We start from the raw sequence: 14,668 nt of genomic DNA on the forward strand, positions 1-14,668 counted from the left end.
TTGGTGTGACCTGCTAAGGAGTGAAAACTTTATCCTCTCAGTATAGAAGCCTTTGAAGAATACTGGGCTGGAAAGTAATGTGAGAGGTGAAGATACTAGAATCAGCGTGCTGGAAAAACTATGCAAGAGGATGGAGGGGTGGCACTGTTAAAAAGTCTGTATAGCATTTACATTGTATGTTTTATTTATTAGCTGTTTTATTATGAAAGTAACACATGTTAACTGTAGAAAATTTGGGAAAGGTAGAAAGAGCATAGCCCATATAGTAGTAAGCACTTAAGTATCTGTAGACTACTCCACCATTCAGAGATGTATACTTGTTAAAAAAAAAATAGGAATTTAATGGGCTTTCTATCATATCCTTTTCACATATTATGACATTAGCCTCTTTCTAAAACCATATCCAGTATCTACATAATATTAATAGAAAGCCTATTCAATAATTCACTTAACCACTCCCCTTTTGCTAAATTTAGACTGTTTACCAATAGTTAGGACCCTGATTGTTTCCTTAGGGAACATTTCAAGAAGTAGAATTACTGAATCAAAGTATGTAAATCTTTGTAAGACCCTTGACACACATTGTCAGAATGCATTCAAGACAATTTGTGCCAATTTCCATTCCTTCTAACGGTTCCAATTTAACCACACCCTCTGCAACACTGTATTTTTTATCTTAATCTATTTGATAAATTAAAAACTTGTTAAGGTTGAACGCTTAATCATATTTTTATTGGCTGTGCTTTGTAATTATGGAATTCATTAAAGCAAAATGATTATGTAATTTCATTTTCAGATTTCTTGTGATAATGGGAGGAGACCCGCTGTTGTCTAAATTCAGAACAGGGAATATTTGCTTTAAGTGATTTCAAAGCAGATTTTAGATGCTATGAGGGAACAGAAAGAAGGAAGCCATCATCAGAGCCCTGTCCAAGCTTAAGGTCCATTGCACAATAAGGACACACATGCAAGACTGCTAATAAAGGCACGCCTGCAGGAGGAGCCTGGTTGAAAGTATGAACAAGGGCCGAGGAGTGGGACCAGGGAGAATGGCGTCAGACAGGGATCTGGGAAGGTTTTTGCAGGAAGGTCTTTGGTGTGAGTCTTTCTGATTTCTAACCTCTTCTTGCCATCTTGTGTCAGTGGTCCTCAAAGTGGGAACACTCAGAATCACCTGGAGAGCTCATTTAAAAATACCTATTCGAGATCTCAGCCACAGTGATGGGGATCAGGGGCATCTTCAGACAAGTCCAGGAACACATCTTCTCAACAAGCATCCAGGTACTTCCAAGCCTGTGCTTGAAGACACACAGTCTCACCTATGTCCATATGCTATTCACAGGGTCAGGAGAGAGGCCATCCTTCTCAAGGATGAACTCTCTCCATCTATACTCTGCCTCTCCCTTACCACCTACCCAGAACTGTACAATGGACCCACTTATTCTGTCCCCTCCTCACATTCTCCATTGTCCAATGTTCATCCATCCACCCATTCTTTCATTTTGAGCACTTGTACTAGGTACTATTGGAGTTGGAGGGACAGAAGTACCATCAAAGCGTTATCTGTTGAGTTCTAGCAAAGTAACGGTGACCTGAGAAGGGCCAGAGAATGTTCACGCTTTGCTCGTTCCCCCCAGATGGTACTGCTTGCCTGTCCACTTCTTGGTCTATAGCCTCTGAGCAAATTAGAACACCTCTGACCAGCCTACATGCCTCCAGCACTAGAAGCAAATGACAGTCTAACAAAGCTGGAAGCTGAATGTGCAGAGACACGTCTTATAATCACTGTGTGTGTGTGTGTGTGTGTGTGTGTGTGTGTGTATGTTTTAAGTTAATTTGTATGTTCTCTGTTAATTTGAAGGCATGAATTTCACCATATCGGTACCAGGTTGATCACCTTACTTCTAACTTCACAAAAAAAATAAATAAATAAAAATTATAATTGGCTTAAACAAAAGGGAGTGTGCTAGCTTGTATAACTAGAAGTCTAGACAGGTTTTGGGGTCAGCTTTAGCCCATGGGCTTAAACCCCACTTCCTGTAACTATGAGGAATGACCCTTCCCCATCTGTGTGGCGACCCATTTCCCAGGGAGGTGGGATGGCTGCAGCCTTCTCCCAAAGCTCTGTCATGACTAAGGAGGTAGGATCTGGCCACCCCAGGAAACCACTCATATCCCATTGGGCTGAAGTAGGTCACAAGCTCATCCTGAAACAATCCTGGACCAGAGAGCTTAGGATTATTTCTAGTGCACAGGGGTCCACCCCTAGAACAGCAAGTCCCCAGAGGGATCTGTTTTTCAAGTATCTTTAGTTCAAAATAATTCTTATCCCAAAATAGCATGGTCTGCCACCCTTCAGAGCTATTTTAGGACTGAGGGCTCCCAGTCTCAGATTCCCACTAGGTCTCAGGGGAAAAGAAGAAATACAGCTCTTTAGAGTGGAGGCACCAGGTAAAGACAAAATGAGTAAGAGAGTCAAGAGTATTTAATCTTAAAAAAAAAAAGTTACAAAGCTCTACATCCCTCCAGCTAAGATGGAGACTGGGTATAGAGATGGGGGAGGGGCTGGGATAGGAGATGGGAGCCCAGTAACTCCAGCTCCAGGGTAAAAAGGCTTCTGTGAGGCCACAGAATGTGGTAATGAAGAACAGCACCTTGGATCCAGGTAACCTGAGTTCAAATCCCACAGCCACTACTTATGTGATTGCCAGGCCTCAGTTTCTTTATCTGTAAAGTGGGATAATGAGCCACCACCTCAAAGGGAAAGTGAGAATTAAATGTTAGACTATCTAAAGTGCATGCATGCTAAGTCGTTTCAGTCATGTCCGACTCTTTGCAACCCTATGGACTGTAGCCCACCAGGCTCCTCTGTCCATAGGATTCTCCAGGCAAGAATACTGGAGTAGGTTACCATGCCCTCCTCCAGGGAATCTTCCTGATCCAGGGATCGAACCCGCATCTCTTACATCTTCTGCATTGGCAGGCAGGTTCTGTACCACTAGCCCCACCTGTGAAGCCCGTCTAAAGTGCAGTCCTTAAATTATTTTGGTGCTACTGTTGGAACAATCCTTATCTGGCACATAGTATATGCTGTGTAACCATTTGTGTGTTACTCTGCCTGATAACCTGCTGATAACTTGCAATCTACTCATGGAGATTTATGATAGTAGCTATGAACATTTGAAAACACCTACCTTCAAATCAAGGAAGAAATAACTCCAAAGACCATTTTAAAATTATTGAATGACATATGCATAAGATTCTGTGTAGGGGTGGAGAAAGATAAATCAGATCAGGACCTGCCCTTCCAAGCTCCTAGAGATTACAAACCCTGGACACAACTAACTCCGATACAAGAAAGCTGACTCCCTCAGGGAAGGTTCAAAAAATCAGAAGGTTGTTCAGTTGTAGCTTTCACTACACGCTGAAAGAACCAAGAATGACATCAGAGGGGTGGGGGCATCTTGGGACTGAAGAAAAAGGCTTGATCTAAAAAAGAAAAATTACCATGGTAATAGTTTCATATGTTAGTAATGCATACCTGAAGCTAATATATACCTGAACTTCTCACCATCCTTCCCCATGTTATCACATTCAGTTTCATGTGCCTGTATATATTGTGCAGGTACACAAAAACCCAAACACTCCTTAATGAAAAGGGGAAACTTTGCTTTTGTCCTTCTTTGGAAGAGTAACCCCAACAAAGGCTTCTAAGATAAGTCCTGTGCTTTTTGACATGTGCAAACTAGGTGTTCCAAGTACACATCTCCCTCGGGAAATTCATCACATTTCAAATTATCCATGTCTGTTAGAGCATAGATCTGTTCTGCCGTCCATGTATTTGTTATTCCTGCTTCTGACACTTCCTTACGGCCCCAAAGAGGTCTTAATCCCTGTCAAATGTTATTATGTTACCGACTTTTATGTAGTCTTGAAAGGGGTTGTTTATTTAGTTTCAGTGACTCCTTGTTACTGCCAAATATTATTTCATTTCAGCACAGATGTAAGGGGTCCAATGACTGGAATTATTTTACAGCCCTGACATTGTCGAGAGATGGATACCAGTTTAATTATGGACAGCTGAAAATGATCCAGGAGTCACCTGCTCTGGATATTTATCATCATTAAGAACTTCTCACTAAGCTGTGGTCTCAGCCCTTTCATAATGTTCCAGTTGCGTGAGACAGACAGGATGATCTATATGGAACCTAGATCTTCCATCACCTTGAAATTTATGTAGGGACAGCTTCGTATTGCTTGATTATTTTCTTTTCCTCTGCTCAAAGTGAGAAAATATTTTTCAGTCATTCCTCTTCCTTTTCTTTCCTCTTTCTTTGTCTCTCTCCATCGCCTTCTCTCACTGCTAACCCTGCTCCTTCCAGCTGTTTTTCCAATTATGCCTCGTTGGAAATTATTCATTACTTAAAGAATGTGAGCTGGATAGACTTGACACATAAAGGATCAAGTAATGCAATGAAGTTGGCACTCAGTAAATGCAGGAGGAATGAAGGAGGGAAGAGAGTGGAGGGAACAGAAAGGAAGCTGAGGCGTTGCAGAACACTCAGATCATTCCTCCCTCTAGTTTTAGAAGAAATTAAGAATAGCAGACTTCCTCCTTCTCTCCCCTCTCCCATTATACCCTCCCATTATGCACCATAATGAAGTCTGTTTTTACACCTTTTGCTTTTATCTCTGCTTTCTCTAAATGGACCTTGATCTGTCCTTGTCAGAACAGAGAAAGGGTTAAGTGAAAGGCGCATCCAGGTTACCACCATCTGGTAACAGATTAAGGTCCCCTCCTGCCTGCCCAAATGCACATTGCTCTGCTCCTTTTCTCTCTCCCCCAACCTGAACTGAAAGGTCTTCAAGAATTCTAATCCTGCTCTGGATGCAAGCATAAGAACAGTAAGAGCTCATTTTAGTGAGTGTTTTCTGTGTGTATATCATTCACCGAAGTCTTGCTAGGCCTTTCTGTGCATTATTATTGCCTTCAACTCTCAATATAGTCTTGTGAAATAAGCACGGTTCATATCCTCCTTGTGTTCATCCGTGGTCCTCAACCAAGGATGTTTTTGTTCCCCAGGAAATTTGGCAGTCTCTGGATATAACTTTGGTTGTCACCATTGGGGTAGCCAGAGGATGCGGTAAAAAACAGCCTCCAGTGCACACAAAAGCCTTCTGCACTGAAGAATTACCTGGCTTTCATTGTCAATAGTGCCACTGTTGAGAAACCCGGATGTAGCTTAAAAAGCTGAGGTTTAAAGGCATTGAGGAACTTTCCCAAGTCTACCCAGTGGTATTATTTGAGAAGACTGGGATACAAACGCAGCCTGTGCTTCTGTACTATGCTGCCCATGTGCAGTTGTGGCTTCAGCAGCGGGTTCATCATCCCTTGAACCCAAAGACCTAAATTCCCAACCGGAATCTTTTCCTATGAGGGAATCTCTATATACGTGGCTCTTTTTCAGTTGTTTGAAATCACCTGCTCATCCGTCCTTTTCATCAAATATTTAGAATCAGTCCCACCTAAAGCACCTTTCACTCACCTTTCACCCACCTTTCACTCTAACCATTGAAAATTTTGTGAAAAACACACACACACACATATATACACACTTACACTGGGGCAGTACTTCCTCTGACTTTGTCATTTTATAAGTATATATAGCATATATAGGGCTTCCCAGGTGGCTCAGTGGTAAAGTATCCACCTGCCAATGCAGGAGACGCAAGAGACATGGGTTTGATCCCTGGGTTGGGAAGATCCCCTGGAGGAGGAAACGGCAACCCACTCCAGTATTCTTGCCTGGGAAATCCCATGGACAGAGGAGCCTGCGGGGCTACAGTCCATGAGGTCTCAAAGAGACAGACACAACTGGGTGAATGAATATGTACACGCATAGCATGTATAAGACAAAAGCAGAATACACAAGCAGCAAACTTTGAAGATGGCACATAAAGTTACCGTTTACTTTGATGGAAATATAGATATATATTCTGACATGTGTTATTGATAAACATAAGAACTTGTGTTCTGCAGGATAACTAGCTAGAAATGATAAATAATCAACAGTATTACTTTCAAGGTGCCAACCAAAGATGTTAGTTTTCTCTTTTTACCAATGCTTCATATCTACTGTCTCAATTTTCCCAGTGTTTTTAAAAGCTATCTTTTAATGGTCGTTACCATCCCCAAAGGCAGCTGAACACATAAACACACATACTTGTGCAGACATGCATATACACATACACAGACATGCACATGGATACATTCAGGCACAGACACGTACATACACACACCACACGTGCACAAACACTCAGACACAATCATACACAGACAAGTCCCAGGTCTTACTTCCTAGAGCAGTTTCCTTGCCTGTATTCTTCCCCACAGCACAGAGATGCTGTCTTGCTGGTTTTCTGCCCCACCCACCCTCTCATCCTCTCAGATGGCTCCTCCTCTGAGCCTGCTCCCAAGGTTATTTCTGTTTTCCCTGCACAGTCCTTCCCCTGCAGACCTAGTCGTGGAGTGTAAGAAGAACTCCAGGCAGTGAAACATGAGGGTGGGTGCAGGGGAAGCTAGTCATGGCCGGAAGGCTGCTGTCACACTGCGGTCTTCTGGGGCACAAAAGCGAAACTAGATTTGTCTTCAGAGTCAGCCTCAGGTATTTCAGGCTTTCAGGTGAAAGACAATAGTCACCTCCCACCCAAAATTAGCAGTTGTCACACCTATTACTTATTGCTTGAAACGACATCATCAGTTGCTAGTCCCTTTCATTCTATAACTAAAGGATAAAACCTTATAATACAGCTTACTCACTGGTATAGTAAAATTCATTCAGAGTGAGTTACTAAGTTAAATCTGTTCTGTTTTAGTGGCAGGAGGGATTTAGAAAGCAAAAAGGCACTCTGTATCTTTCTAAATTATGCCTCAGGCAAGTCCCGTTTATCCTCACCTGTTCAACGGCATATTTCTTAAATGAGCAAAAAAAAATATCTTAGCCTGGAAGTCATAAATTTCCATTACCTTTCACTGGGTAATATCTGAGTGTACCATTATTATTTAATAATGCATATGAGTATTCCTACCTTAATAAACTTTGCCAAGGATGGTGCCATAAAAATATCTTTTCTTTCAGTTTTAAGGGTAAAATCAAAGGGACAAAGTGGTGGGATGATTAAACAAACATTATTTTATTTATTGAAGTATAGTTAATTTACAATATTGTATTAGTTTCAGATGTACAGCAAAGTGATTCAGTTATACATATATATATATAAATTATTTTCTAGTATAGGTCATAATAAGATGTTAAACATATTTTCCTGTGCTTATACAATAAATCCTTGTTGTCTTAAATAAACATAATTTTAAATGAAATAGTAATTTTTCCACTTCTTATTGCAGCACAGACATATCCTGACCAAAACAGAAGCCCCGAGTTACACGTGGCTATTTACATTTTAGTTTTAAATAAAATTAAAAATTCAGTTCCTCAGCCACACTAGCAATATTCAAGTGCTCAATAGCAATCAGCGGCTGGTGGCTTCTCTGTCATACAGTACGGATAAAGAACATTTCCACAACCACAGATCTGTCATGAACATAGATATGAACATAGACAAAAGTTGGAGAATATCCAGTTAAAAGGGCCCATGTGGGAGCAGATCCTTTCATACAGTGATGGAAACAAGAATGCTGCTAACTTTTCAGATGTCAATTTGGAAATATCAATAAATATTTAAAATACACATGAGCTTAATAGAAAAAAAAAAAAAAAAAACCTGAAATTACCGAAATGTCCATCAATTGGAAACTGGTTAGGTAAATGACCAAATACCCATACAACAGAGGTTTATGCCAATAATTTAAAAATGCATATGCAAACAATATATGTCAGCATAGAAAGCTGTCCTGGTTACCTGTGGATGTAAAAACACAAACCACCTGACAATATTAAAGTGTGATACTATTTGTATTAAAATATAAAAAGACATATGTCTATATTTGCATAGGATATTATTTTAAGACAAGAATTGGTCAATGGAATGGAGGAGATTGGGGAAGCATTTTTTTTTTCACTGTATGTCCTTCTGGTACTGTTTGGACTTCGTACCATGACAAGGAAGTGTTATACTTAGTCATGTATTAAAGAAATGAGAGAAACAAGAGAATGTGATACCAAATGAATGAATGAATGAAAAAACAAATGAACAAATAAAATTAGCATGTTAATGACCTATTTGCTCAGCCCTGGACTATGGTTTATGGATTCTGTTCCTATTTGCTGACGTCTTTAAATCTCCAAACCAACCCTACGTCACTGATGCAGGAATAATGGGTTAAATGTGAAATCATGTCTTATGCATTTTTACAGCTACTCTAACAAACGGACACTCAAGGAAGACCCTGAAACCAAGAGATTTTTAGGACAAGGGTGACTATTTGGAACACTTGGAGGGAAAGTCTTCCCTCACCTTATGCCTCTCCCATCACCCCTCCCTTCTCTGCCAACATAAGCACCTTTCCCTCTTCCCCAACACCTCCTTCCGGTGGCTTGCTCCAGGCAAGAGAAATGCAGATCCGAAGTCTTACCCTTCCTTAGAACTCACCTGGATTGAACATGCAGCAAGTTAAGCAGCAACGCAAGCTGTTCCACATGCCTCCTGGTAAGCACACCAGGGAAGCCAGGCGGCAGATCTGCAGACCCCATAGAAGTCCTCTCTATCTTCCTATCATCTGTCTATCATATATGTGTCAAATGTAAGTGTTAGTCACTCAGTCATGCCCAACTCTTTGAGACCCCATGAACTGCAGCCCACCAGGCTCCTCTGTCCATGAGATTTTCCAGGCAAGGATACTAAAGTGGGTTGCCATTTCCTTCTGCAGGGGATCTTCCCAACCCAGGGATCAAACCTGGGTCTCCTGCACTGCAGGTAGATTCTTTACCAACTGAGCTACAAGGGAAGCTATCTATCATATATACATATGTGTATATGTTTATATGTATATATGTATACATACATTTGCACACGTGCATACATTTGGTTCTCCTGGGAACCTGTGGAGTAGTTGTAAGTGTTGTCCTGACTGATGCTGTGCTTACTACTAATGCGGGGAGGATCCTCAGAGCGGCATGAAGAGCGGAGAGGAGGGCACTGGTGGCTGTGGGTGGGCCTGATCCCCAGGCAAGCAAAGAATTTGGCTCATTTGGTATGTTTTTGTTGGATCAGATCATTAGACAGTAAATAAGACATAAATCTTTGAGGCAGGCCAGTGATATAGAGTGAAATGCTTTTATTTCTTAGTGTGCTCAGAATCACAAACCTCCTAGAAGACAAAGGGCATCCACCCTCAAAATCAGACCTTCACACAGTAAAACACAGATGTTTCTTCCTGCCTCAGCTGCACTGTTTGAAGCTAAATTTCCTCCACTGGACTTTTCCAGAACTGAGCACCTCAGGTACCTTGACCTGGACATCTCCCACAGGCCTGGCAGGCCCCGTGGTCTGGCCTGAGTAGGTCTAGGAGACACATACAGGCCTTGTCTGGCCGTAGTTTTTCTCTATTTAACAAGTCTCACTTGCCTGTAAGACTCATTTTTTAAGTTTCTGACTCATGTCAGGCTCATTTGTTTGGTATTTTGGCTTGATGAGTACCCAGGTTTTAACCCACTTAGGACTTTTTCTGCCCAGTTCTGGAAACGGGATTTTGTCTAATTATACCACAGCTCTGATCAGCTCACTGTGCCATTTTTCTCTTGTATCCCTCAATCCTCCCAAGACCTACAACCCTTGGCATCTGACCTCCCCAACACACACACACACACACACACACACACACACAGAGACGTACGGAAATACACACACACAGATACACAAATATACATACAGAGAGACACACAGATACACACACACACACACACACACACACACACACACTGACTAGACACTGGACACGTGTTAGTCATTCAGTTTTTTCTGACTCTTTGCTACCCCATGGTCTGTCCACAGAATTCTGCAGGCAAGAATGCTAGAGTGGGTTGCCATTCCATTCTCCAGGGAATCTTCCCAACCCAGGGATTGAACTCAGGTCTCCTGCATTGCAGGCAGATTCTTCACCCTCTGAGCTACCAGGGAAGCCCAGATACTAGACAAGGAATGCTTAACATTCTGAAAGGTTGAAATTTTGATTATTACTTAAGTTACTACAAGTGAGGCAAGAGAGGGAAGCTTTCCTCAAATGTTACTCGAGAAACCGCACCACCTTTTAAAATCTACATCTTCTGCACATATTTTTTTCTTCCTTCAAAGACTTACCCTTCAGACAAAGATTTCTAAGGATTTGTTTTTCATCTGAGATCCAATTCCTGGTGGGTGGAAGTGTGAACTGTGGGGTGTGAGAAGAAAGACTTTTCCATAGAAATTCATTTATAAATAATTTTCTGTTTCTACTTTCTCCCAGGGATGACCCACATACCATAAAAATTTTCAGTCTGAGATTTTTTTCAGAGGAGACTTTCAGTTACTTTAATTATCCCCAGGAGCCACATGATCATTCCCTTTGGGGGAAGGACGGAAAGACAGTGGCACGTGTGGGAGTCCCATCTCTTCCAGAAAGGACAAGCCTGCTGGTTGCTCATGATGCCACGGGCACGGCTGTGTGCTTCTCTGGAGTGTGGGCCTCAGCGCTGAGTCTGCCTCCAACTGGGTCTGTTCAGGCAGGAGGACGCCTCCTGGGCATTCTCCCGCCACTGCTCTTACGGGCTCTGTGTCCATGAGAACCCGGGTGCCCTGCAGCTCCTCATCTCCCCACTTCACAGGAGGATGTCATTCTTATTTTCAGGCTCTGCCGGCTTTTTGTTTTAAATCCAGCTCTCTACAGACAGTTTTTTGATGAACCAGAAATAACATTTATGGCCTGAAAAATACCTTTCTCTTGGGAAGTTTTGTTGTGCTTTGAGTACATTTTAACACCGTGAGGTAACATTCGTAGGGGCATGGGGATAAAAAGCAATTCCAGAGACATCCCATCCATCACCGTGACGCCACGCAGGCTTCACCCACACCACCCCAGACGTAGGTAAATATCCTGTTTTCACAGATCATCAGGAAAAGAGACCCAGGCCAGTGTTGACTTCCCTTCAACGCTGTCATTATATTTGCATCACAGGGAAACACCCCATGCTAGACTGCTCTGAGCCTTACAAACTCAGAGTTGTGTATTTTGAACCAGATGTCACAAAGAAGCTTGACTGTCGGCACACTGTTTAGCTGGTACTGAAACATACCATTTCAAACCAGGTACACCTACCCTTGAGATTGGAACCAATCGGACTGCTTTCATTTTATAACTAACTGTCCAACCCCTGAGGATTCCCTTCTCTCTCGAGTCTGGTCATCATTAAATGGTGAGGTTCTGCAGGTGTACCCTTATGTTTTCCAGCTCCCAGAAATCACAGCCATCATGTCCCTTTCCCTAAATCGCATGAGCAGGAGCAGAACTGCCATAAAAAGCAGAGAGCTGTGTTTCACGGAGGGTGTTTGCTTAGACACACGCAAAGCTCTCTGACATTTGGTCTGTTCCGTTGGTTTGTGGAAACAGCAGCTTTAAAGGAGTCCTCCCCCTGGCTTTCCCCTCCTGCAACGCAAGGCAGGAAACCCCGATGTGGTCTCCAGGCGGTCCAGTTACATTTTGGCTTATGATAATCCACAGGGCCATCTGCAGTTAGAAGCAAAATAGCCATCTCCCTTCCTTCCAGCTATTTCCCTTGGCAAAGTGAAAAGTCCTAAGGAACCGGATCGGTCAGGAAAGCCCTGACCAAGGACTGGTATGAACCTCAGACAAGACGCAGCCTGATGAGATGCAGTGTGCGCGGTCATTGTCTGAGACGGGAGGCTCTGAAATTGACACCATATGCGCCCTGAGGAGTAATTGCTCCGAGGGGGGAGAAAAGCAACATGTCAGAACATTTTAGTAACACCTAATTCATCCCGAGGTTATAAATAAATCCAGTGCTTGCTTAAAAACAAAAGTCGAGAAACACTTTGACTATATTACTTTTGTGACAGTGCTTCCGGCCGACGGTGAACTTTATTAGGGAGACAACATGAAGAAAGAGAAACACGTAGCAACTTTTTATGGTATATTTTACATGATTTTATTTTTTTTGCAGTAAATAAAGTGGTTATAGGGCTCCAAGGAAAAGGGCCCAGATGTTAGAGTTGTGTGAAATTTAGGGGAAACAAGCTGTAAAAAGCACCGTTATAAAACAGGCTGTCAGTGCCACACATCTGGACAATACAGCTGTATGTTCCTAGTGGCTGTCGTCACCCAAAGAAAACTCAATAACCTTATTTCACCCCAATTAGGCTGCATACCAACAGGATCAACATTAAATTGCAAGCGGGTGGGGGTAGGGGAGCAACGTTCACATGGCGCCTCCGTGTCAAACAGCTTTTATCTTTCATTTGACTTTGGTCACCAAGAAATAAAAGACTGCTAACATAGCCATTTCCATTATTATAAAACCCTACTTAATTTATAGCGTCCTAATAAGTCAAGGTTTGACAGTTCGGGCTATTGGCTGCGCCAAACAATAGACTTTCTGTAGCGTGAAACTGACCCGTCGGTCATCCTGACACGGAGCCCCGCCTGTCTCTCCTCCACCCCTCTTTGGGAGCCTGAGTCTAGCATCATCATGGGAAGCCCTTATTGGAAAAAGTTCATTTTCAGACAACCCAATATATTTAGAGAAGAGGGTAAATGCCTCTCTTTATGGCATTGGGGCATTTTTCCCTAATTTTTCGGGCCAGCACTGAGGCACCTTTGCAGGAAGACAAATATTACAAAAGTCAGAATACCATTTCATCTTTTCATCACTGACAGCCATGCCAAAGGTTATAAAATGCCACGTTCCTAATAATTGTGTTTCTTCATAGGTGTTAACGGCAGCAAAAGCAATTATGGACAGCGGAGAGAAATTAACCTTACCACTGATAGGGAAACTCCTGAAATTTCAGCTTCTTCAGATTAAGTTGAAAGACCAACAGCGACGGGAAAGCGAGAAGAAGGTACCGGGCGGGCAATGGTGGGTTTTTTAAACACAGCAAGAGTGATTGAGCCGCGGCCAGGTTCTCTAGGGCACTTCCTCTCTCCGCAAGCCTGCCACGAAGTGTTACCTAGCACATTTAACTGTCGCCTCAACTTTTTAGGGGAAAAGTCTATCCAAAGAGCTATTGGAGGAATTACATTTTCTCAAAGACAACCCCATTAAAAGTAAGTTCCCCTGAAATGCGACAATATTCCAGGGCATGTGGCTGAGGTCGTTTTTATGGTAGTCTGTTTATACGCTAGGAACATATTAAGGAGAGACCAGGGAGAGACACGGAATTAGGAGAATATAAAAAGGTGAGAAAACCCCGCAAAGTCAGGGTCTATTTAAAATATTTTACATGATATTCAATGGAGTACTTATTAAAATAATAGGCTACATCTGTACCTTCCTAATAATCTAAATATTTCAGCAGCAATCCATCACTTCTACTCCCATATTATGTACCTGATTATTTCTTCACATATAGATTTTTCATTTGCATATGAAGTCAATCTGTGTGTTTTCCAAAGATTTGTATTTTTCATTTGAAAAAAGATATTTTAAAGTCCTTTTAGCAAAGTGGTGCCAGTTGCAAACCCGTTTGCTATTTAACCTTTGTCAAAATGAGAAATGTTTTTCTTATTTTCCAAATTATGCTGAAATATTTTTGGAAAGTCAGATGCTTCTGTATGCACATGTGTAATACGTATGTGTGCATGTGTTTGTATGAAATGCATTTATAAGTAAATTGTTTCTTTATGCCTCTAAATGGGAAAGGCAAAATGAAGTCATGGAAGAAAAAAAGAGAAAAGTGAACACATTCCAATAATACCTACTTCCTCTTTGTAAGACTCCCCCCCTGCAAATTTGGCTTTCCTATTTGCACTGAACTCTTGACAGGATAATCACAGGAAAAAAAAAATAATAATGCCACCTTATATTTGTAATAAAGGGCTTTATGTTTTTCAAAGAGATTCCCTATTTAGTCTCTTACTAGAGTGATATATATTGTTCCCAGGAAAATTCTACTTATATGAACCCAGTTGATGGTACAGTTTTCCATCTATATGAAGCTCTTTCTCTCGGGTACAGGAGATTTGTACCTTAAGCAATACTCAGGGAACTCAGGGACGTTAAGACTTGGCAGAATAAAAATTGGAAAATTTGAAACTAGTATAGAAACAGCTTTTCTTGCCTTTTTAAAATTCCAGTGTCACATGGGAATCTGAATTATAAAAAGTAGACTGTGAGTCCTCTGAAAATTCTTACATCTTCTGTTAGCTTTGTGCTTTCCCACAGCACCCACAAATGTAAGTTACTTGCTGAGTGTCAATTTACTTGTTTACTACCTGTTTTAAGTCAGTGGTTGTTTGTGATAGGAGTAGGTTTTAGATTTCAGTTAACAAATTTTAAGTAACAATAAATGGGATATCCTAGAAGCTGAGGAAGTTTTTAAAGCTAACAGTATAAAATTATTTCTGCACTGTTATTTCTTTGAAATGTGAACAAAGTAATAATGCAGTTATGAAATTCTTAAGATACAGAAATAATCTTTTTGTTGAAAATTTAAG

The 14,668-nt window shown here is 41.5% G+C and overlaps 1 protein-coding gene across 1 annotated transcript in view; it reads left to right on the plus strand.

Annotated features, from left to right (window-relative positions):
• SPAG17 (sperm associated antigen 17) overlaps positions 1-14,668 on the plus strand; it is a 230,426-nt gene that overhangs the window by 47,298 nt on the left and 168,460 nt on the right. The window contains exon 4 of the mRNA XM_061119929.1: positions 12,943-13,074. Coding sequence (XP_060975912.1) covers positions 12,943-13,074 — 132 coding nt within the window. The remainder of the gene's footprint in view (positions 1-12,942; positions 13,075-14,668) is intronic.

The sequence above is a fragment of the Dama dama genome, chromosome 20 (assembly GCF_033118175.1).
Source record: "Dama dama isolate Ldn47 chromosome 20, ASM3311817v1, whole genome shotgun sequence".
Classification (NCBI taxonomy): domain Eukaryota; kingdom Metazoa; phylum Chordata; class Mammalia; order Artiodactyla; family Cervidae; genus Dama; species Dama dama.